Source organism: Mus caroli, chromosome 2 (assembly GCF_900094665.2).
Source record: "Mus caroli chromosome 2, CAROLI_EIJ_v1.1, whole genome shotgun sequence".
NCBI lineage: Eukaryota > Metazoa > Chordata > Mammalia > Rodentia > Muridae > Mus > Mus caroli.
The window spans coordinates 2,247,197-2,269,482 of NC_034571.1; the positions used below are offsets into that span (position 1 = coordinate 2,247,197).

Here is a 22,286-nt window from a genome sequence, read left to right on the forward strand (position 1 = left end):
TATGGAAGTGTAAGCCGAATAAACCCTTTCCTCCCCAACTTGCTTCTTGGTCATGATGTTTGTGCAGGAATAGAAACCCTGACTAAGACAGGTGGCATCACCCCCAGTGGCCTATGCCTTCCCACATTAACTATTCATCAAGGGAATTCCTCCATCACATTGCCTGCTGCCAAATCTATGGGGCCAGTGTCTCAATTCTCTCCCTTTCCCAGATGAGTCTAATTTATATCCAGTTGGCAAAAAGCTGACCAGTGCAAAAGGAGAGATTTGTGTTGGCTCATGGTTTAAGTGGGTCAGTTTATGGTTGCTTAGGCCCACACTAATGCAGAACATTATGGCATAAGAAGGATGTGACACAGAGAGAACTGTCTACTCTTTGACCCACCAGGATGTAGAGTTAACCAGTAAGTGGCCAGGGATAACACACCCCCAGTGACCTAGCTCCAGTGACAGCCAGGCCCCATCTCCTAAGATTTCCAAGCGTTCCTAAGGCAGCACCGCCCACCAGCTGGAGTTCATATGTTCCAAACAGAAGCCTGGGGGGTTTTCACATTCAGTTCCTAACATTAAATGAAGTGATTAAAACATTGTTGGGCATTATTTCCTGATCACATTTTGTTGACATTAGAACCAGTAAGAGGCCAAGACTGGGAGGGTGGAATCTAACTTAGGAAGCACCCAGAGATAGGAACAATCTAAAGAAAGAATCCGGGGAGGCAAGCAGTGGCTCCAAGAGATGTCTGAAGTACAATCTCCCAAAGCTACGAGACACATTTCTGCATGTTTGTGTGTGTGCATGTACGCACACTCATTTTAAATTTAGGATTTTGACACGAGACAATTCACTGCATGATCCAGTGGCCTAGTATAACCACAGAACTGAAGCATCCAGTGTAGTCATTCAGGGAGCCTATCCAACTGGGAACAGAACCTCGGTTGAGAACTGGGGCAATCATCCTGCCTGAGCCTTTAGGAAGAAGGGATTGGCAAGGCTAGGCAAGCTGAAGCAGGGAACCAGAACCAGGATACCAATGGATAGGGCAGTAGCTGCTATGTCCTTAACAGTTGCATGAGCTGACCTGGAGACCCTAAGATGGTTAAAGAGACCTCGAGGACACAGGTGCCCAAGAACTCCCTCAGAGCACGTGCTTAAGGCACGAGGGTCCTTGCCTAAGAGTTCTGGAGGAGGCGAACATCCTGTCTTCATGGTGAAGGGGTAAGCCCAGGGTACCAGAGGAAAAACCTTTCAAAAAGATTAACAGCTCAGAGAGAAACAAGTGGCAGAAGCAGGCTTGGGACAGACGACAGTCCAGTGACATCAGACTTCCTCACTCCATTTGGCTTATAGTTATTTTCTACACAAGCCAGCATGGTTTTAGTTGCTATGGAGTCTTGAATAATAAAGTCAATATAACCCGTTTTCTTTTTCAAATAAATTCCCAGCTCTCTAGCATCTTAAAGGAGGCAGATTTGAAGGGTGAAGGCAAGATAGAGAGGGTCAAGTGCAGATACACCCGCTGCATCTTTAATTCACCACCCTGACTCTTGAGAAATTCTCTAAGCTTAAAAAAAAAATACCCAGATGGGTAAGACATAGTAATTGTATATAGATAAATACATAGAAAAGAAAATGTAGCTCATTACTACCCCACTTCCCAAGACAGCTCCTGTTAACACTTACATAAACTCTCTAAATTAGAGGGCATCTATTTTAAAGTAAACTTCATTTAAAATAATCTTTATCATTAGAGGAAAGGGACGAATGCAGTATGCAGATTCTCATCCATTCTTCATCAAGTTCTCTTACTGCCCTATCGCAGAGTGCCTTCCCCTTAGGCTGCCCCATTCATTTCCTCATCCTGTTTCCCTAGGCTCCTCTAGCCTGGGACAGTTCTTCAGACTGCCCTAGTTCGGGATGACCTCGGTAGTTTTGAGAAGGACTGAGCAGGAATCATTTGAGACTGCCTGATACTGTTTGCCGTCTTATAATCGACAGGTCTGAAGTCACTGAGAGAGAGGCAACTGAAGTCAAGTACCATTTTTTAACACATAGCATCTAGGTGTAGCCTGTGAACGTGGCTTGTGGATGTTGATGATGTTAATTCTCAACCTGCCAGGCTGAGGCAGGGGAGTAAGGTTCCCTCTACCCTGCCCACAGCAGAGCTTCACTTTCTTCTCATCCTGTAGGAAAGGCAGTAAGGTTTATGATCTTCTCTTCAGAAACCTCTCCTGTCCAACAGATCTGAGGAGATGCCACCATTCCCTGTCTGCAACCTGACCTCACACGTTTCAGCAACACAGTTTTAACACATTAGTTCTGCGGTGCTACAGGTAAGACTCAATGGCTCATATGTTCAATCTTGGAACGTGCCCAGTGCAACAGTAAATCTTACAGGAATTAACATTACTCAGGGGGTTGGGGCACATCCGTACATATGTCTGTGACAGTTTCTAGCAAGGACCAAGAGAAGACCTACGGTGCATGTGTATTTTTAAACTTAGTTAACTAGGTGGGGTCTTTCTAACTCTCTCTTGTGATATCTGTCTGGCTTCACTATCCTACATTGCACAGCTCACTAAAAGCAATAGGTCTGTCTTTATGAAACAGATAGGTGACATCCCATAATCAGATTATTAAAGCGCTATTTCTGTAGTTGAACAGAACAGCTACATCAAGATGCAGACCAAGCCATGGAGGTAAAATACAAGGACTGATGTGTTCAATCAGAAAGGAACCTTGCTGAAAAAGTCAGGTGACAGAGGGAAAATACTTCAGCCTTTTGGTGTAAATATCTCCCCTCTAAAAGAAGTCATGAATAAAATAGCTTGTCAGGGCTGTATCATCCCTCTTTGGACTAGAAGGTGACACTACTATACTACGTCAATTGTGAGTTCCAGATTTGCCTCAATGGGAAGGACAGAGGTGTTTCCCACAGCTGCAACACCATCAGTGTCACTTGCTGTCACTGTTTTTATCAACCTCAGCATCTCCATCCGGAGACATAAACTCTGGCAAATTTATGTCTTCCTGTTCTCCCCGTTCCTCTTCATTTTGTTCACAGAATGAACATATTATGGTTATTGACTATTAAGATATGAAAAATAAAGTCCTAGACATATATCATTACATTAGTTTCATAGGAGGGCACACACGCACACCATGGTGTGTTTGTGGACAACTCTGATAATTGGTTCTCTTCTGTATGGGTTCTGTGAAGCTGAAGTCAGGTTGTTGGGTTAGGGTTGGACACCCTTGGCTTCTGTGCCATCTGGATAGCCTTGACCTGTTTTATCATCCCTATATACAGTGGCCCAGGTGGTGGGTCCTTAGAGACTGCCTTCCTCTCGGCTTCTCAGACTCTCCTATGTTACGTGTCAGTCCAGTTTCTGGAGGGCCACCGACTACTTTGGCTCTTTCCTGCATTTCTTTAAAGTCAGACTTTAATAACTGAGAGAAGAGAAAGGAAGGTACCCAGGTGACCTCTTTGTTGTCTCAGGGGTGGGCAGAGGACCCTGAGAGTGCTACAATTTTAAGAAACAATGGTGTTTACTAGTTGCCAGTACGACATCTGAGTTGAGTCTATTTTAGTTACATAGATATGAGTTAATGCATTAAGAATGCATGCAATAGTAAGTACTGAATACATGAGAGCTATGTTTTACTGTTGGCAATTGTCATTCCATCAGGTTCACAGCAGGGTGCAGCTGTACACCCTTCTACTCCTAGAACTTAGCAAGTTAATGTAGAAGCTGGTCTGAGGTCAGTCCAGGCTACACTGAATCCAGCCCAGCCTGCAATAGAGAGACCTGATTTCTAAGAAAGGGGATGAGTAGTAGAAGAATTTGGGGGAAGGGAAGGAAGGATGGAAGGAGACTGGAGAGAGAGGGGAGGGGGAGAGGGAGAGAGAGAGAGAGTTTATATTCCTGTGAGACAGACATAAGGTCAAAGCTTATGAGAAGCTAACAGGTCTCCATGAAGATCATAGAAAACTGAACATCCTCAGAGCTCAGGACTCCAATTATCTGATAGTGGAATAGTCATAACCAAGCCATAAAACAATATAAATAAACATCACCATCCATTCCCATGTACATTAGAGAGACCCGCCAATGCCATATCTAGCTTACTTTGTATAAACATTTTCATGGTGAACCCTGACTCAGAACAGAGCATGGAAGTTAACTCACCAATTGAAAACCACACTTTGTTTCCCTCTTAATAATAAGCTGTGCATAGGAGCATTTCCAGTTGTAAATTACAGTCTCAGTCCAAACTTGTTCTCACTACCTAATCTTCTGCAAAAACAAGCCCTTTATATGTGTTTCAAATAAGTTCTCTATTCAAATGGACTTTAAATGGGGGTGTGGGGGGGGCAAGGAATGAAAGGAATAAGCTTAGGAAGCAGGGTGTACTGCCAAAAGGAAAACCAAGTTACTAAAGAGTAGACTATGCTTAGTGAATGGGTGTACTTAATGGATTAATAGAGAGTAAGCAATTCTCAAGAGGGGAGGGGTGAAATGAGGAGAGAATGAAAGCCAGTTGCCAGGGAAACAAACTAATAGACCACAGCCACCATATAGGTGACTGTAGAGGCCACACACTCACTCTAAGCAAGCTTCCTCCAAATGATAGGCAGCAGGCACACAGGGACTTGACAGCCTCTTTCTAAGCTGCTGAGAGGGAACTTGGGGGTTTTGTTCCCTGTAGCATAAACAGCCTTCAGAGAAGCTGTAAGGAGTAGAACTCACCCTGGAGACACTGGTAGAGAAAGGCTGTACAGAATTGGGAAATTAAAGGGATTTGAAGTTCTGGCAGGAGCTGTCCCACCCTCCACCTTTGTGAAGCTAAGTGCTCCCAGTGAGAGCTCCTCCTACCCATGTGCACCTACTCTACACCTCGAGCAGTGGAGTAGCAGGAACAAGCTGGTCCTTCTCCTGCTATGCACCCCTTCCAGGAGGTAACCAGGGAGTAATAGTAATTTCTCTACACTGCTTCTCTTTTCAATGTTATTCTTTTTGGATGAAGGTAGATTGTATTTCCAGGTACTGTTAGAACCAGTTCTTCACACCTAAGAGAGTTTGGTCCTTGGACTCACAGGCAATACCATAAGCCTATGGATTCACCAAGTTACCAGGAGAGACTTCAGCTAGAGAAGGAGCTAAAGAGTGACTATGTAAAACTCAGTGGCTCATGCTGCCAAGCGACATTATCTGAACTTGCAAAACAAAACAAGAACCTTAGCGTGCCGTAGAGACAGAGCCCACGTGAGGCTTGTCATTCGCAACTGTCACATGCATGTTTTGTGAGGAGAGATTATCTACTCTCAACTACTTTCAAAAGCAGAAACCTGCATTTATAGGTCATTCATCCATGACACCTATGTGTGGCCCTTTTGAGGCCTGCCAATCAGATGTGGAAACACCATTCTTGGGCTCATAAGCTGTCATCTTGAGAGGCTGTGAGAGAAGAACATGGGCCACTGGGCAAGGAAGTAGAATTTGTTGGAACTACAACATTCATGAGCAGAAACAAAGTTCCTGCTATTGTAATCTTAGGGACTGTTCAGCTTGACTTCCTTGGCATAGATTTGTCTACAGAACTGAGGGAAACGGTCTTATATCTTGGTCACTGGCTCTCAGGCTTGTATATAACACACGGTGCTTCTAATGTTAGAATAAACCATACATCTTACCACCGCAATGCTTCCAAGCTGAAAACACACACATGCCATTGGTTTCATTAAGTGGTCATGTTTTCATGGGATCCTATAATCTGGTGGATTTAGGAGACTCATCCCTCCATCAACCACTCCATAGCAACACCTTTGAAGCTGAGCACTCAGAGCGCAGACTCTTTGGCTGCTGATAAAGTAACAATGCAATCAGCAACATCTTCATCCTACCATAGGCACAAAATCCAGGAGCAAGAAAGCAGACACACGTATTTCTGACACACAGATTTTGGAAGCACATCACAATAAGTATGTGTTAAATGGGACCTTGTCAAAACACACAGTGAAATGTTTTTCTGAGCATAGCATCAATAAATCCAGGAGAATGGTTCATATTCAATCAACATAAAGTGCTCATGGAGATAATTAAGACCCAAGCCATTAAGGGCTCAACATGAAGGCTGATATTAAAAAATTAATCCATTCTGAAAATGTACCACCCCAGGCTGCCTATTTACAGTGTGGCATGGCACATGGGGAGCCACCTCTCCCCACCATCACCTTCACAGAGGAAGGCAGGTTCTGATTACGCCAGCAAGATGAATTAGTTTTTGGTCAAAGCGATAACCGATTATTGCTGCTGCAAGAATTAATGATGGTAAAAACATATACAACATATATATATGTTGTATATACAAGGGTAAATCTTTACTGCTGGCCCTTGGTCAAGGAGGCTTCTTCTGTTCTTCTAATAGTCTGCTTTAGTTTCTGAAAATTCTAATTGGCAGAAGTTGTAACAAAGCAGCAACTATTGGAGGTTAGTGGTGACAGATGCTGTCTGCTGGACAGGACCTCGGGTTCCTCCAGACCTGCAATGGGATTCATACAGTGAAACCATGACTCAGAAAAATCCCCAAGGGAACCAACCTTTTTACATTCCTGATTTTTCTATCGTCTATATGAGTGTGTGTATGGTAGATGCTCATGTGTATTTATAGGTGTGGATGGCCATGTGCACACATGTAGAGGCCCAAGGAGAATGTCAGGTGTCTCTTTCTATCATTCTTTACCTCATCTTGTATCCCACTGGACCTGAGGCCCACCATCTTAGCTAGATTGGCTGGCATAAGGTCTGCAGGATCAGCCCATCTCCATACTTGCCTGGAGCTACAGGCATATGTGGCCACACTCAATTTTGACAGGGATGCATAGCAAACAATCTTACCCACTGGGCCATCTCTTCAGCCCCTTATCTCACTTAATAAGGTTTGGGGAAAGTTCAAGGGCTAGGGAGACGACTCTGCCAGTAAAACACTCACCGTGCAAGTGTAAGGCTCTGACTCTAACCCCCAGAGCTCATGTAAAAAGCTGTTCATGGGGGCGTGGAGGGATTGTACTTGAAATCTCAGTAATGTGAGATGGGAGGGGGAAACAGGCAGAACCCTGGAAGCTTACAAGACAGCTAGTTTAGATTACCTGGTGACATTCGAGGCCAATGGGAGACCCTGTCCCATCAAGAGGTAGAAAGTGCCTGAGGTTATCCTCTTAACTCTACATGTATGTGCAAGCATAAGCATGCATTCTATTGTACACATTTGTGCATGCATATAAATATACTGTCTTAGTCATGGTTTCTATTCCTTCACAAAACATCATGACCAAGAAACAAGTTGGGGAGGAAAGGGTTTATTCAGCTTACACTTCAACATTGCTGTTCATCACCAAAGGAAGTCAGGACAGGAACCCAAGCAGGTTAGGAAGCAGGAGCTGACACAGAGGCCATGGGCGGATGTTACTTACTGGCTTGCTTTCGCTGGCTTGCTCAGCTTGCTTTCTTATAGAACCCAGGACTACCAGCCCAGGAATGGCACCACCCACAATGGGCCCTCCCACCCTTGATCACTAATTGAGAAAATGCCCCACAGCTGGATCTCATGGAGGCATTTCTTCAAGGGAGACTCCTTTCTCTGTGATAACTTCAGCTTGTGTCAAGTTGCCAGTACACATACATAAACATCTGTGAACACACACACACACATACATACATACAAAAGTTGCCACATAAAAATAATCTAAGTTCTTGCCCCACTCTAAACATCCAATAATTGTTTTAAGAATCAGTCCCTACCAGTTTTCTATACATCCCTCCAGCTCTTCCCAACCATAGGGGCCTATGCGTGTCCACTTAACTTTCCTCTGGAACACAAATTTAGAGCATACCACATGCAATAGCAAGCAAGGTAATTGCTCATTAGAAGCAAATCTTTACAATCATCCCAGATCTGCACACACAAAGGTACTTATCCTGACATAACATTTTCAACTGTGCCTAAGACATAGATGTCATAACATCCAGCGTGTCAAAGACACTCCCTTCCAGATGGGCTAACAAAGACGCTTAGAGACAAACAGCAGGGGCCTGTCTGCTCCACAGTTCAGTGTTATGCCGCAAGGCTCAGGCCATCGGAACTCAGAAAAAACGAAGTTCTTCACAAGCATGGTGAAAGGACCAGCTCTCCATTCACACACAGAGGGACAGTGACAGTTGGAAGATGGTGGAACAGAACAAGATGTACTTGAAGGGCAGATCCCTGCCACACAGAGTCTGGCCCAATCTTCTAATCTCTGCGGAACTTCCTGCAGAGTCTTAACTTCCATTGCGACTCACTCATCTGTTCTGAAAGCCGGAGTCAATCCATCTCCGAGTGCCGCCTGCATGCCGTTTATCTTTCAGAATGTGGTCCCCATTCCTCTCTCTGCCAAGACGGGTGACTGAGAATAGGGGGAACAGTGAATCACCAGTAAGGCAGCCTAGGGTGGCTTTTCTGAATAAAAATATGCATAATTTAGTGACAGAAGAGCTATTCCGGGAAACTGAAGATGAGGAAATCGTGCTCGCTGTGAAGGGCCTTTACTATCAGTTAAGCTGACCATCTCGGGAAAGCAGATGTTAGAACAAACTGATTAATGAACCCCACAGCAAACCCAAAGGTAAGAGAGACAGTCACTTAGCAACAGTCCCCATACAAGGCACGGACCTCAGTCATGCCTTATGTTCTCAGTACTTGCAAATGCAAAGGCCACAGCGCAGTGGGGCAGAGTTAGCAGAAATGCTTGTTTTAATTTTTTGGAAGTGTTAACTTGCAGGGGCCCTTGGGAAAATGTTATGTAGATGGTGTCCCAGCAGCTATCTGTCTCTTATGTACATCTAGAATACCATAGAGTTCACAAAGTATGTTCTCTATCGTTACATGCATGCACACATGTACACACCAAATCAATACTTTAAAATTAAACAAAAGAACAACAATAAAACCCAACCAAAGTAAAAAGGGGTATCAGAAGGCTGTGTATATAACTCAACACACTCCTAGCCTGTGATTTCCTTTTTCTAACATTTCCTAGGCCTTGTGTGACTCAATCCCCAGTACTCCCAAATTTAAAACAATTATAACTATTTCAAATAAGTTAAATACTTTATAACAAACTATATTAAAGCAAAAAACATTTAAATTTCTTTCTCTAAATTACCTATCTAGAAACCACAAAGGCAGAATAATTTGTCTGGTCACAATTTCCATGCTCTTATTACTTTAAAGTAATATCTGATTCTACACCCTGTCTACAGAGCCTGCTCTTTCTAACATGGATTTATTATTTAATGTATTTGTAGTATTATCCGCAATCTTTGTCAGAGTCGCATTTTATATGACTTCTGAGTTTCAAACGGTCCATGCTTTCAATTCATCCTTTTCCACCAACCGTAGTATCTTTAATTTGGAAAATACGTTCTCTATACTTGCTGCAATAGCTGGTAAGTTCACAGCAAATGCTGATAAACGGGTAAATTCAAAAATTGCTAAACTGTAACCTGTTGTTTGTTTGTTTCCTTTTTGAGACAATATTAGGCAAGTTGGCCTCAAACTGGCCTTTCTCTTGCCACAAGTTTGGGAGTGCTGGGCTTATGGGCATCTGTCAGCATACCCAAGGTCTATTTGTAAAATTTCAATCAAATATATATAAATAATTCAGCCCAAATGTTTAGGTACTGCTGGTGTGGGTGGCTGTGCACACATGTGCACTTGTATGTGTGCATGGAGGTCAGAAGACAGCCCCCTGGTGTTGATCCTCAGGAACTGCATATTGCTCACTGGCCTGGCACTCACTAAGTAGGTGAGGCTGGCTGTCCATCAAGTCCCAGAGACCTACTTTTCCCGCACCAGGATAACAAGGGTGCCCGCCCATGTCTGGCTGTCTGGGTAAATCGCACGCAGGACAAGTACTTTGCTGATTTAATCATCTAAAGTAGGTGAGCAGAATAGTATTTGCTGCTTTTCTTTGATACTTAAAAAAAAAGATACTTTTGTCTGGTGCTTAATAAACCTTGAAAGATAGGCTGTTCCTGTTAGTGATTTTCTCATGCTTTCCCAAAGTTGGATGCTATACAAGCACACTTCTCAATCTTTTCTCATGGTTAGGCGGATATAAAATTATAAAAAATAGAACTCTACCAAGATATTTTCCCCAGACTGAGCTCTTCCAGAGTACAAGTATAGATGTTTGAAAACTCTTCCGCAGTCTTTGAGCTCTTATCATTTGATGTGTTCCATTTCTTTTATAGGGATGTGTTTCAGGATTTAGTTTCAATCAGTGACTGCAGATGGTTACTAACTACAAATAGTACTATTTATATCACTTAATATAACACCATAAATAAGAATTTCCAACTGTGGGGCTGGAGAGATGGCTCAGCAATGAAGAGGACTGGCTGTTTTTCCCGAGGACCAGAATTTGATTCCCAATACCCACGTGGCTGCTCATATGATTACATCTATAAATCCACTCACAGGATATCTGATGTCCTCCTTCTGGCCGCTTAGAGCAAAACACACACACACACACACACCATACACACACACACACACGCACACACATGGTGAAAATAGATTTAGTCAAAGCATGCATACACATGAAGTAGGGAATTTGGTCCTAAGGTCTGACACTGGTTTAACATAAACCGTTTTTTGTTTTGTTTTTGTTTTTGTTTTGTCTTAGAGTAGGAAGCTTACACAGGGCAATGAATGTCTAGGGGAAACGGAACACAGGAAAGCAGGAAACATGTGTCGCAAGCACAGGAACTGAGGTCAGAACCGGGGGTGAGGGGCAGGAGGTGGCGGGCTGAGCCTAACTCTCACTGTGCACAGGATCCTGGCAGGCTAGCTTCGGAGAGTACAGGTAGGGCACTGGGTGGGATTCTGCATTCGCAAGGAAGACATATCAGGTTAAGAAGGAAAGAGACTGCTAGGAGAGTAGCCACAGGGGTTCATGCTCTCAAAGGTGTTAAGAGAACTGTGAGCAGGGGCCAGGGCAAGAGTGCAGTTCTCAATAACCTCAAAGAATCAGCATCAGAAAAAGGCCACTGGGAAGCCATCAGTGAGACTGAAGGCAGATGTGAAAGGTGGAGAATTAGAGAGTCAGGGCTGTCCTGGGGGGCACCATGTGAGGAAGGGGTCATGTGGCCATGTTACTTCATGCAAAGTCTTAAAGCAAGAGATGCTCAGAAAGTCACAATGTGGCTGTCTCCATGGACACCGAAGGCAGCATCATGGCTGAGCATGAAGGACAATTTGTTAAGTAAAATTAGTCAGGCACAGAAAGATAAAAACTGTATGTTCACATTCACGTGGAGGCGCTTGAGAAGTTAAAGTCACAGAAGTAGGGAGTAGAATAGTGCTTACCTGAGAGGGGGAAGGTATCAAGAGAGGGGCAGGATGGCTGAAGGCTATGGGGTGCAATTGCACAGGAGAAATGACTTCTAACTACGGTTGACCAAAGTTAACCATAAATTTCAAAATATAGCTACTCGACTGGCTTTTGAGTATTCTCAAAACAAGGGAGTAATAAATGTTTGAGGTTATGGATTTTCCAGCAACCTGAACTTGACCATTATATTTTATACATGCACTGAGAAAACTCACATCATGCCCCATAAACATACACAACTTCTGCCAATTAGAATTTTCAGAAACTAAACCAGACTATTAGAAGGACAGCTATGTGGTTCCTGAGCTCCTGTGTCTCAGGATGCCCTTCCCTTGGGTCACTGTCTCACCTCAGAGATGTGTGGACTCTGGGTTCCTGAGTCTCAGGATGCCCTTCCACTGGGATACTTTCTCCCCTCAAAACTGTATGGTTTCTGGGTATCTGAGTCCATCTGAGCAGAAACACTTACCTGACTCCCATCTAATAATATCAGGCATGTGATAGGGGCTCAAAAATACGTCTTGAGTGAGCGAATGAATGAATGAGATGATGCATAATGATAAGTGCAGATGAAGGTTGTAGAATTTCAGGAAAGAGATGATTCCTCTAAGACGAGCTCTGGGATCACAGTCTATAGGAGTGATTACAGCACACAATAATTATAGGGAATGCCTAACAGAGTAGACAGCTTCCGTGAAGGGTAACAAGGTAGCCAGATGGAGGTGCTGGGGTGCAGAAGAGAGCTGTGCGATAGAAGAAGAGCACTAAGGAGCCCCTGTGGTGCTGTGGCAGATCCAGAGAGCTGTGGTGCTCAGCAGGAATGCTGAGAGGAGACACCCTCAGTAGGAACTCACGTACGGAATCTGTGCGTGGCACGAGCACACTGGTTGGGTCAGAGCAGAGCCTGCTCTTTGGATTAAGCCCTCACAAGAAGTGTCAGTCCTGGAGCAGCTCAGACCAGAATGTTTAATCTAATAAGCTCTGAAATTTATGACCATGCAGGTGCTCTGGGAACGAGCTCCAAGTTTTCAGTCTGCCAGGGACCTAGAAACGGTGAAGTCAGCCTTGGCTCCTTCCGTATTTCTGCATCTTTCCATGGCTGAGCCTGCTGACTCTCAGTTACGACACGAATGCTTCAGGGAAACAGATTGCCTGTGCAATCGGGAAGTGAATAAACAAGTGATGTGAAGCTTTACACACCACGCCCATGGATACCTCGCCCATTTCTTCTCCTTATGCACTTCTATGGCTGCTCAAAATCGAGACCTAGCGGTCAGATGTTGCTTTTAGAAAGTCCATGGTGGTTTCTATCTGAGGTGCGGGGTTGCAGCTTGGTGGTACGGCATTTGCTTAACACAAAGCCATGAATTTAAATTTAAGATGTCATTAATTTGTAGTTAAAGGTATTTGTCACATAGACTGGGTTAAAATAGGGTATTTATAAAAGTACTATAAAATATATTCAAAGTAGAAAAAAATATCTTTACAGCATGATGACAGGAAACTAAAAGCTGTTACAAGAGACAAATTAACCAATGGTATTGTATCTCCCAAAGGGAAGCACAAAAATTAAAATAAATGAGCTAGGGGTGAATGTTGGCTTCTGAAATACGTGAAGCCAGCACCAGTGGAACCCAGCAGAGAGACAGCTCAGCAACAACAGGAGACTTTGACAATGGCCTTTCAGTAAGAGATGGGACAATACAAGAGAATATCACAAAAGCCATGCAGAACCTCCCCACTGCAGAGCAACAGGACCTGGCAGACAGATGAGTTCCAGCCAGCAACAGCAGAAGCACTTCTCTCTCTTTCAAGAAGAACCAGGATGTTCTCCAGGTAAGCCATAGGCTTACAAAGCAAGGCTTAGCTTAGTACATTGTTAAAGGACTGACATCCTGCACAGTATCTGTGTCCCTCACAAGGGACAGGAACCAGAAAGCAACAGAAGGAAAAGGAGAAAATTCCAAAATGTACAAACCAAGCAGAATACTCTCAAACAACCGGAGGGCCATGGAAGACATAACAAGAGAAACAGAGACACATGTAAATGAAAGCACAGCTACCAAAGTGTATGGCTTGGAGCAAAACCATGTAAGATGTTAGGGCTGGAGAGGTGGCTCAGTGTCTGAAAATACTTGCTGCTCTGGCGGGGAACCTAGGTTTGGTTTCCAGCACCCACTTGGGTGGCTTACAGCTGCCTGTAATTCCAGGTCCAAGGATACATTACTCTACTCTGGGGCCTCTACAGGGCACTACATGGGCATAGCACATAATAGACAAACAGGTGCACGCGAGCGCGCGCGCGCACACACACACACACATGAGTTAATATTTAAAAAATCTTTTAAAGAATATGTTTATACTGCCTAAAGTATAAAGCTCAGTGATGAGTTCCTATCTAGCAAGAATGAGGTCTTAAGTTCAGCCTTAAGCCCTTGGAAATGAAGACATTATAGCTATAAATTCTTGGACTAAAAAAGATAAAAGAGTTGAGCCTAATAACACTTGCTCAAGATTATATTGAACCATTTTGGTTTTTGTCTTTGCAACCTTCTAAGCCTTTATATCCCAGTAGTATTTCTTCAATCCTGGGGAGTGATGGATGAGCAGCAGTAGCCAGAAGTACCAAGTTGGTATCTGCTTGTAATTTCCTACAACTCCCCCAACCCAGCCAAGTTGAAGCCCCAAAGGACCAAACTGCTCACAGACCAAGCCCTATAGACTGAGTCCCTCACAGGCTCAACCTCTTCCAGACTCAGCCTCACACAAGCTCCGCCACTCCCAGGATGTACTCTGCCCCTCACAGGCTCCTTAATAATGCTTCTGTTTGCACTAGATCTTCTGCCAGGAGCATAGGCACCTCTGTCAGCCCAGCCTAACTCGCCATCACCCTCCATGGGGGAGGCCTCCTCGGAGCACACAGTACAATTCTGAAAGGAAGCAGTCATAGTGGGTCATTGCCCGCTACAAAAAGCTGCTAAAGAGGATTATCTATGTCTTATGCCATAAAACCTCCTAACTACTCACCCAATAGTGAACAGAACCACAGTCCCACGGAGTTCTTAATTAACTGTCTGTGGTGAATGAAGATAAGATTTCCGTAATTTATATGTAAATATATTAAGGTATTATATTTAGAAACACAATTTTCCTTCATTATTATGCTTGGCTACTTACACACTGAAGGCTTTCTATTGAGAGTGATAATGTGTTCTAATTAAAAATACTTTTGAGAACATAGGGTATAAATTATGAATGCAATATCCCCATGAAAGCTAACATTGGTGACCCCACCCTGAAAACACCTACACAGCCAGCACAGTAGATAAGACACATTTTCTCCTGGAAACTGCATATATGTTCATGTCCTCGGCTACATGGAAACCAAATGAATATTCTTCAAAGGGTATGTGTTTAATTCTTAGGTTTTTCAATCTCAGCAGGTATCTGGTTATATTATACATATTTACTATCACGGGATGAAAGGAATGTTAAAATATTTGGATCTCACCTAGAAAACCCATAGTAAAGCCGATCATCATGCTGACAAAAATCATTCATAGTCATCATTTTTTACAAATTACACAAGGAAACAAGGCAGAGTAATTGTGAATGGAATGAGATTATTCAGGCAAATTCCTATGATAGTATTAAATAATCTTTCTCCTATACTTTTAAAATATTTATTGAATCATAATAAGGTTTTCTAGGTAAAATGAATTATTCACTTTTTTTTTTGCTTCAAATACATCACCAGAACATTATACTACACTGGCCAAGAGTACATAGTGGGTTACTTGCTGCCTTAATCAAATGTTTCGATCTCTCTGGCCAGTTTCTCCATGTAAAGTTGTAATATACAACTTCTCAAGTTTGTTGTAAAGATTAAGTAAGAAAACCAGTTGTATTTATGAATCACCATTCCTTTTCTATATGATTTAAGCTGAACAAAGATTTATTTTTAATGATTTCTTTCCCTGTAACTATGTGCTAGTATGTATGGAGGGGTATATACACATGGTACAGGTACCTCCAGAGGCCAGAAGAGGGAGTCAAGATCCCCTGAAGCTGGAGTTACAGGCATTTGTGAGCTGCCCAATATGGGTGCTGTGAACAGAACTCAGATCCTCTGGTAGAACAAGAGTGTTCTTAACCATTGAGCAATCTGTCCAGCCTCTGAACAGATATTTACAAAGTAGAAGACTTGTACAATCTGAAGAGAAAGCTGAGTACAGAACAAATTATCTATTAAGTGTTCCACACAGTGTACAATTACCATTCTCATGGGGTACAAAGAAAAGGGTAACCTTTCTGAGGGTGTCAAGTGCTGTAGAGAGAAATGATGCTGAAGAAAGAGACAGGGCATAAACTTGGCTACTGTAGGAGTTAAGGAAGGAAACTGAGGCTTTACACAAGTAAGCTGGTGGAATACTTTTTTTAAAAAAATGGCATCTAGCAGAAGTCCCAGCATCCCCTGCATTCTATGAGAGCATCAGACAATCTGAGGGAAGGCCGTGAAATGGATCATCTGGTAAAAGGCTTGCCACCAAGCCTGATAACCTGGTTGAAACCCTTGGCCCTACATGGTGGATAAAGAGAGCTGACTCCTGAAAGTTGTCCTCTAACCTTTACATGTAATGTGTGCACACAAGATGATGGATGGATGGGTGGACAGATAGATGATAGTAGATGACAGACAGATATAGATAGATGATAGATAGATAGGTAGATAGATAGATAGATAGGTAGATAGGTAGGTAGATAGATAGATAGGTAGATAGATAGATAGGTAGATAGATAGATAGATAGGTAGGTAGGTAGGTAGATAGATAGATAGATAGATAGATAGATAGATAGATAGATAGATAGATAGATAATCTCTACTAGTGGTAAGCTCAGATCACTTGAGGAACACCAAAGAATCTGGTCTGGATGCAGCTGAATGAAAGCAAGAGAGAAGTGGGCTAAGAGGTCAGGGATGTTACAGTGGATCAGGGTTGATGCAGTTCTGGAGGCTGTGTAAACTCTTTGTAAAGACAAAGACAACGAACATTGATGCAGGAAGTCCATGGAAGTCTTCATCAAGAGTCTGATTAGCACGCTAAGACAGCAGTGCAGTGCTAAGCTGGGAAAAGAAAGACAGTCCCTTGGGCCCAGTAAAGAGCTGTGATATTGGGTAGTTGGTGACATTGTGTGGGTAAGTTTGTTGGGTATGAAGATGAGTGTAGGATGACTGCAGATTTTGAATCCAAGAAATTGAAGGAAGAGAGCTGCCGGTTGCTAAGATGAAACAACAGCAGATTTTGAGGGACCTCCAAATGGTACTTATTGCACAGCCAAGTGAGACTGTTGAGTAGTTCTGTGCTGGAAAGAGAGATCTGGGAGGTACCCATGTGTGGAACCTAAAGCCTTATTGAAAAGGTGGTGAGTAAAACTAGCAATTCAATCTATTCTTTCCTACAAAAGTACTTGTAATGTACTATCAACTTTGGTTAGTGTATGTGTAAGTATGCATTTATGCACATGTGCACAGGAGCATGGGTCTGTGCATGCCATGATGTATGTGTCAAGATGAGAGGGCAAATGCTACTGTTAGGCCTTGCTTTCCATTTTGAGGTAGGTGCATGCCAGGGTAGCTGGGCTCCAAGCTTCTTAGAATTCTCCTGTCTTCATTGGTCATCTCAGAGTAGGGACATGTGGGTTACAGATGTGTGCTGCTGTAGGAACATACAGATTACAGATGTGTGTGTGCTGCTGTATCTAGCCGTCAGTGTGCTTGGGGAATATGAACACAGGTGCTCATGCTTGCATGGTGAGCAGTTTACCCACAGCCCTTTAAATGTACACTTTATTGTATCACCTTTCGGTTTACTCAATTAACCATAGATATAATGGGGAAAAGGCCAAAGGAGGGACCCTTTATCATTTACAAATACAGGGCTGATAATCTACAAGCAAACCTAGATGAGAAATAAACTTAAACGGATTTCTCGTCTATAAATTATATCAGTGTGATCTCACTCTCTTACTATCCATGTTCTCCAAATAGTACTCTGAAAAAATGTATTTGTCCGAAACCCAAATAAAATGTAAATAAACACTCCCTAAACAATTCATCTTTCCTATAGCAGCATAGGGCAAATATACCCCACCTTCAGAATCAAGATGGCAATTAGAAAAGAAATAGAGTTAGGATGCTGAGGAGTCTCAGCGTTGAGGAAGATGTTTCCTAGGAAACCAAAATCCTCTCAGATACAAACATTGTGAAATCCACTCCTCCCTACTGCTGTACTGTAAATCCTACCTACAGACTAAGAAACCAAGGGCTTTCAAGTGAATCAAAAATGAAAGCAAGCACAAAGAAGCAGACCAAAACCAAAAAAACAAAACCACTTTCCACTGTTCCAGACCCCAAAACCTACACAACCAACCTCAGGAGCAAAAGCTACCAAGTCCTGGCAAATAAAACCCAATACAATGACAGAAATAGTCACAGAGCCTACAAGGCGCCCAGCAAGGCGAAGTCTTTCTGATAATACTGAGGTCCAATGCACTGAGGGGTTTCTGACAATGCTTCTTCTTCTTCTTTCTTCTTGTCATGTCAACTGTCATAAGACATTTGACTTAGATATTGGAAGAGACGAAAGATCAGAGTTGTTTATTTGGGATTCCCAAAATACATGACCAAAGCTATTTCAAAGACAGTAATATTACCTTTAAAAATACTTGATATTTCAAACTAAACTATCAAAGTTCTACTATATAAAATTCTTTGGGGGGAATAACAAGAATTAGTGAAGAAAAATGATTTTAAAAATTACATAAAACAACTACTTGAACTATCATAAAAGCTCATCTTATTTTCACCCACTAGCAAGTAACTGGAGAAATGAAATAACATCCTCTTACAACAGAATTGACAAAATGAAATATTTCAGACTGAACTGAGCAATGAGATGAGAAGCCCACATGCTGAAAACTGTACAGTACAGACCTAGACTAATTAATGACCCAAATAGAGAAATAGATGGTGCTTATGAATCAAAGCTCAGATTAATTCTCGTCTTTATTTAGATTCCATGCAATCCCAAACAAGATTTCCACACAAAGTTCTTAAAACTTGACTTTAAAAATTTATATAAACACTCTATTTGAAGAGTGCCAATGCTATTTTATAAAATAATAAATGGAGCAATAGCATTATCCGATCTAATCTAAGATGTGCCTCAGAGTTCTGACATTGTATAATATTGACACGGGGCAGATACATAGAATGATGAGTACAGAAACACGGTCAAGTAATATTTGGACTAAAGATGGATTGATTTATTTATTTACTTATTTATTTGGGAGAAAGTGAGAGACAGAGAGACAGGGAGAAGCAGAGAGACAGACAGAGACAGAGAGGAATACGTGTGTCCTTAGCACACTTCCAGGGTTCAGAAGACAACTTGTCAGGTTGATTCATTCTTTCCACCATGTGGAATCCAAGGTTTAAATTCAAGTTGTCAGGCTGAGCCATCTTGTTGACCCAGGCAATTGATTTTTGACTAAGCTACCAAAGCAATTAAGAAAATTAAAGTTTTCTTCAACAAGGCCCTGAATATAGGATATACCTATGAGTGAATTAAGTCAGACACAAATTAGTACATACTACATCACACCATTTCCATATTTTAGAATTCAAAAACTCCCAAAAATCTCTAGTGAAAGTTTAATCATTGACTGGATATGGTTTAGTGAAGGAGAGGTTGAAAGGGACACAAGGAAAGAAATCTTTTGGGGGCGGGGTCAGAAATTGTGGTGTTATGTTGATCCCTGAGATGTCCAGTTCAATTAAATGCAATATATTCTGTGTGGTTTACACTTCAATAAAGTTGATTTCTAAAAGAGTAATGAAAACCACAGATACATGAGTGGGGACAAGTTAACACACTGTCATTGGCATATCCAGTGTTTCTAAACTGCTCAACTGTGCAGAGACACAGCTTTGTTCTTTAGGTAACAGCCATCACATTTAGATCACGATTTTGTGGCTGATTTACCTACAAATCTATTCAGTGCTCCTGCCAAAGGTTGGTTTGTTCCTGCAGAAAGCCTCTCTGAGATACTAAGATATCTCTGTAAGTGTGGCCCATGTTAATGAAGCTTTCTGTAACAGCAAGCAAGAGAAGATGTTCTCAGCTGAGAAGCAGAGGATCAGTGCCAATCACAGGCTCTCCAGGCTTTGGTCTAAGATCAAGCATGGCTGTTCCCATGCCCACCGCTCTCTACATCTGCTTCTGCTGGTGAGCACACCGCCAGGCTGTTTAGAGAGGTAAAACTGAGGTCTATTCAGACTTCATCTTGTTAACATCTGAAGAGCATCTGCAGAGGCATCCTGATGAACCAATGCAGATGTCCACAAGGAAACTACATATACTCAAGACCCACTTTCCTCACACTCCCCACCCCACCTCTACAGCAGACACTGCCATCTTCTCTTTTGCCCATTATAGAAACTGGCTCCCAGCAAGGCCTGGTCATCTGCCCGAAGTCACCCAAATAGTCAGTGGCACTGCTGAGGTTCCGTCTTGGGGTGCATCAAGTGATACATCATGCACTTCTATACACACAAACCGGAAATAAATAAATGCACAGACCTTTGAGTTCTGGCTCTGGCATTACTCATCTTGCCTTACCAATAAAAAAGAAAACCTTGGAGTTCAACACACAGCTGACATTTTATAGGGCTTTTGCTCATCATCAAAATGTTATATTCTTTCTACTGGCCAATCAATACTTGAAAATGACTCACTTAGATCTTTAGGGAGTAGACACTACACGAGACAAAGTCACAAGCACTTTTAGCATCTGTCTCTAAATCTGGGAATAGTAATTACTTGATAAGAAAGAAAAACAGAAATGTGTGATACATACAGCTAACAACAGGCACAGGACTAAGAAAGGTCCCTGGGTCACTGGACAGTCCATTCTAAACTAGGCAATAAATCAGCTGCTTAAGCCAACTTACTGTTGATGTCAGAGAAAGTCAGACAGATGCATCCAAATGGAACATTCTAAATTATTTACCCAAAACACTATCACCTATGAAAATATTTTAAACCATAATAAATAATAAAGAAATGAACTGTTGGACACTTTTTTGTAGCAAAAATGCTCTCCAAGAAATAAAATCATTCAAACATCCACCAGGAAGAGAAGACATGAAAAGCCATTTGTTGGCCTCACCTAACCATCATTTCTTCAAAGCACATCTTTGGCACTTCAAAGTCAGAGCCTCATCCATCAACAATCAAATTCATTGTCTATATTTTGATCTTCAACAAAAGTCCTCTCAGTCATAGGACTCAGTAATGTGGTGTCCCAGCATTTACCTATGCAGGTCATGGAGATGGCCTGCCATTCTGAGAGATTTCTAATATTTAATTCTAATAAATACTGAGTGGGATGCTCCTGACACTTAAAGTGAAGCATTTATGTGGTGAGAAAGAGAATTTCACCTTAGAAACAAAACAAAACAAAACAAAACACATGTATAACGCATTTCTATCTGATAGTCTCACTTCCTTCTTGTCTGCGTGTTTGCAGATTACAGGGGCAATCTAATGGAGGTGGCAGTGTCACCATGTGACTCCAGTAAGTGGAGAGGAGGGAGATGAGGGAGAGGACAGAGCACACAGCTGCCATCTGCTTTCCTCCCCCGGCATTCCTGGAAATGAAGGGTGGGAGTCTCTCCTAGAGATGGGAGCAAAGAGTTCCTCATCCTGGGCTCACTGAAGTGTCTTTGGGTAACATTTGGCCCTGGCACATGAGACAGTCAGAGAGACACAGCGCAATAGTAGCACAGAGCCCAACTTGAGGATTTAACAGATCCAGAGTGGGCCCACTCAGGCCTGAAGATGACTGTGTGCCCCAGGTGGGGGCCATCTTAGCTCTTGGTGCCCCACAGCCATCACTATCATCGTGCCTTGCCTCACACAGTCCACAGCGTTCCGTCGTTAGGTTCTGGGGCTCATAACCCTCAACACTCATCAAACAAGCAGGCTACTTACAGTTGCATGACCAGGTAGAGGTGGTTTGGGCTTTCATAAATATCTTCCAAGGCAACAATGTTTTCATGCTTAATCCTAAAAGAAAGAGCACACGCTGTGGTAAGGACAATTATACTTGAAGACAAGTTCATGACAGAAAAAAAAAAATCCCAACTCCTTGATAAAACACTTAAGACTCTACTGCCTTGTTCCAAATGTATTCCTTAGCTCATCACCCCCTCCCCCACCCCACTGTCTTCACATTTCTAAGGCCTTCGAAGCCCACAGCCAACACTGGATTGAATGCCGTTGCTGTACATGTGTATATGGATCAAATCTCTCAAGACTGTATTTCCTCTCACTGCTCCATGCCAAGTGGCAGAGCATCCTGGGTAGAACTTAATAACTTCTTTCTTCTGTCTTGATGCAGGGACAGCACAGCAGACTAGTCTAAACAGCTACCTGTGTGTGGGTCCTTCCCTCCTGACAACCATTACATTCTAGGGAACAGTTTCACGGTGATGTAGGCAAAGGAAAGCCAGCCTGAACACTTCCCCCTGAGTTAACATTTATCCCACTAGCAAATTCAGTTTCACAAGTGAATGAACTAGTGGGTAGCAAAGCTAATTTCATCACAAGTTTTCAAAACAATACAGGTTCAAGCCATCTCTCGACAGTTGGATTTCTTATTTTCTCTTTCTCCTGATCATTCCTGATATTAGTGGATTACAAGGATAATCTCTACAGCTAGCCCCTGAATCTTTTGAGAATTTGGCACAAATGCAAACTCTGATAATATAAAACCACAGTGGGTCCC

The 22,286-nt window shown here is 42.5% G+C and overlaps 1 protein-coding gene across 3 annotated transcripts in view; it reads right to left on the reverse strand.

Moving 5' to 3' along the window:
• Camk1d (calcium/calmodulin dependent protein kinase ID) overlaps positions 1 to 22,286 on the reverse strand; it is a 395,379-nt gene that overhangs the window by 120,009 nt on the left and 253,084 nt on the right. For all 3 annotated transcript variants that reach the window (XM_021150944.2, XM_021150928.1, XM_029473783.1), the window contains exon 3: positions 21,491 to 21,565. In XM_021150944.2, the coding sequence (XP_021006603.1) occupies positions 21,491 to 21,565 (75 nt within the window). The remainder of the gene's footprint in view (positions 1 to 21,490; positions 21,566 to 22,286) is intronic.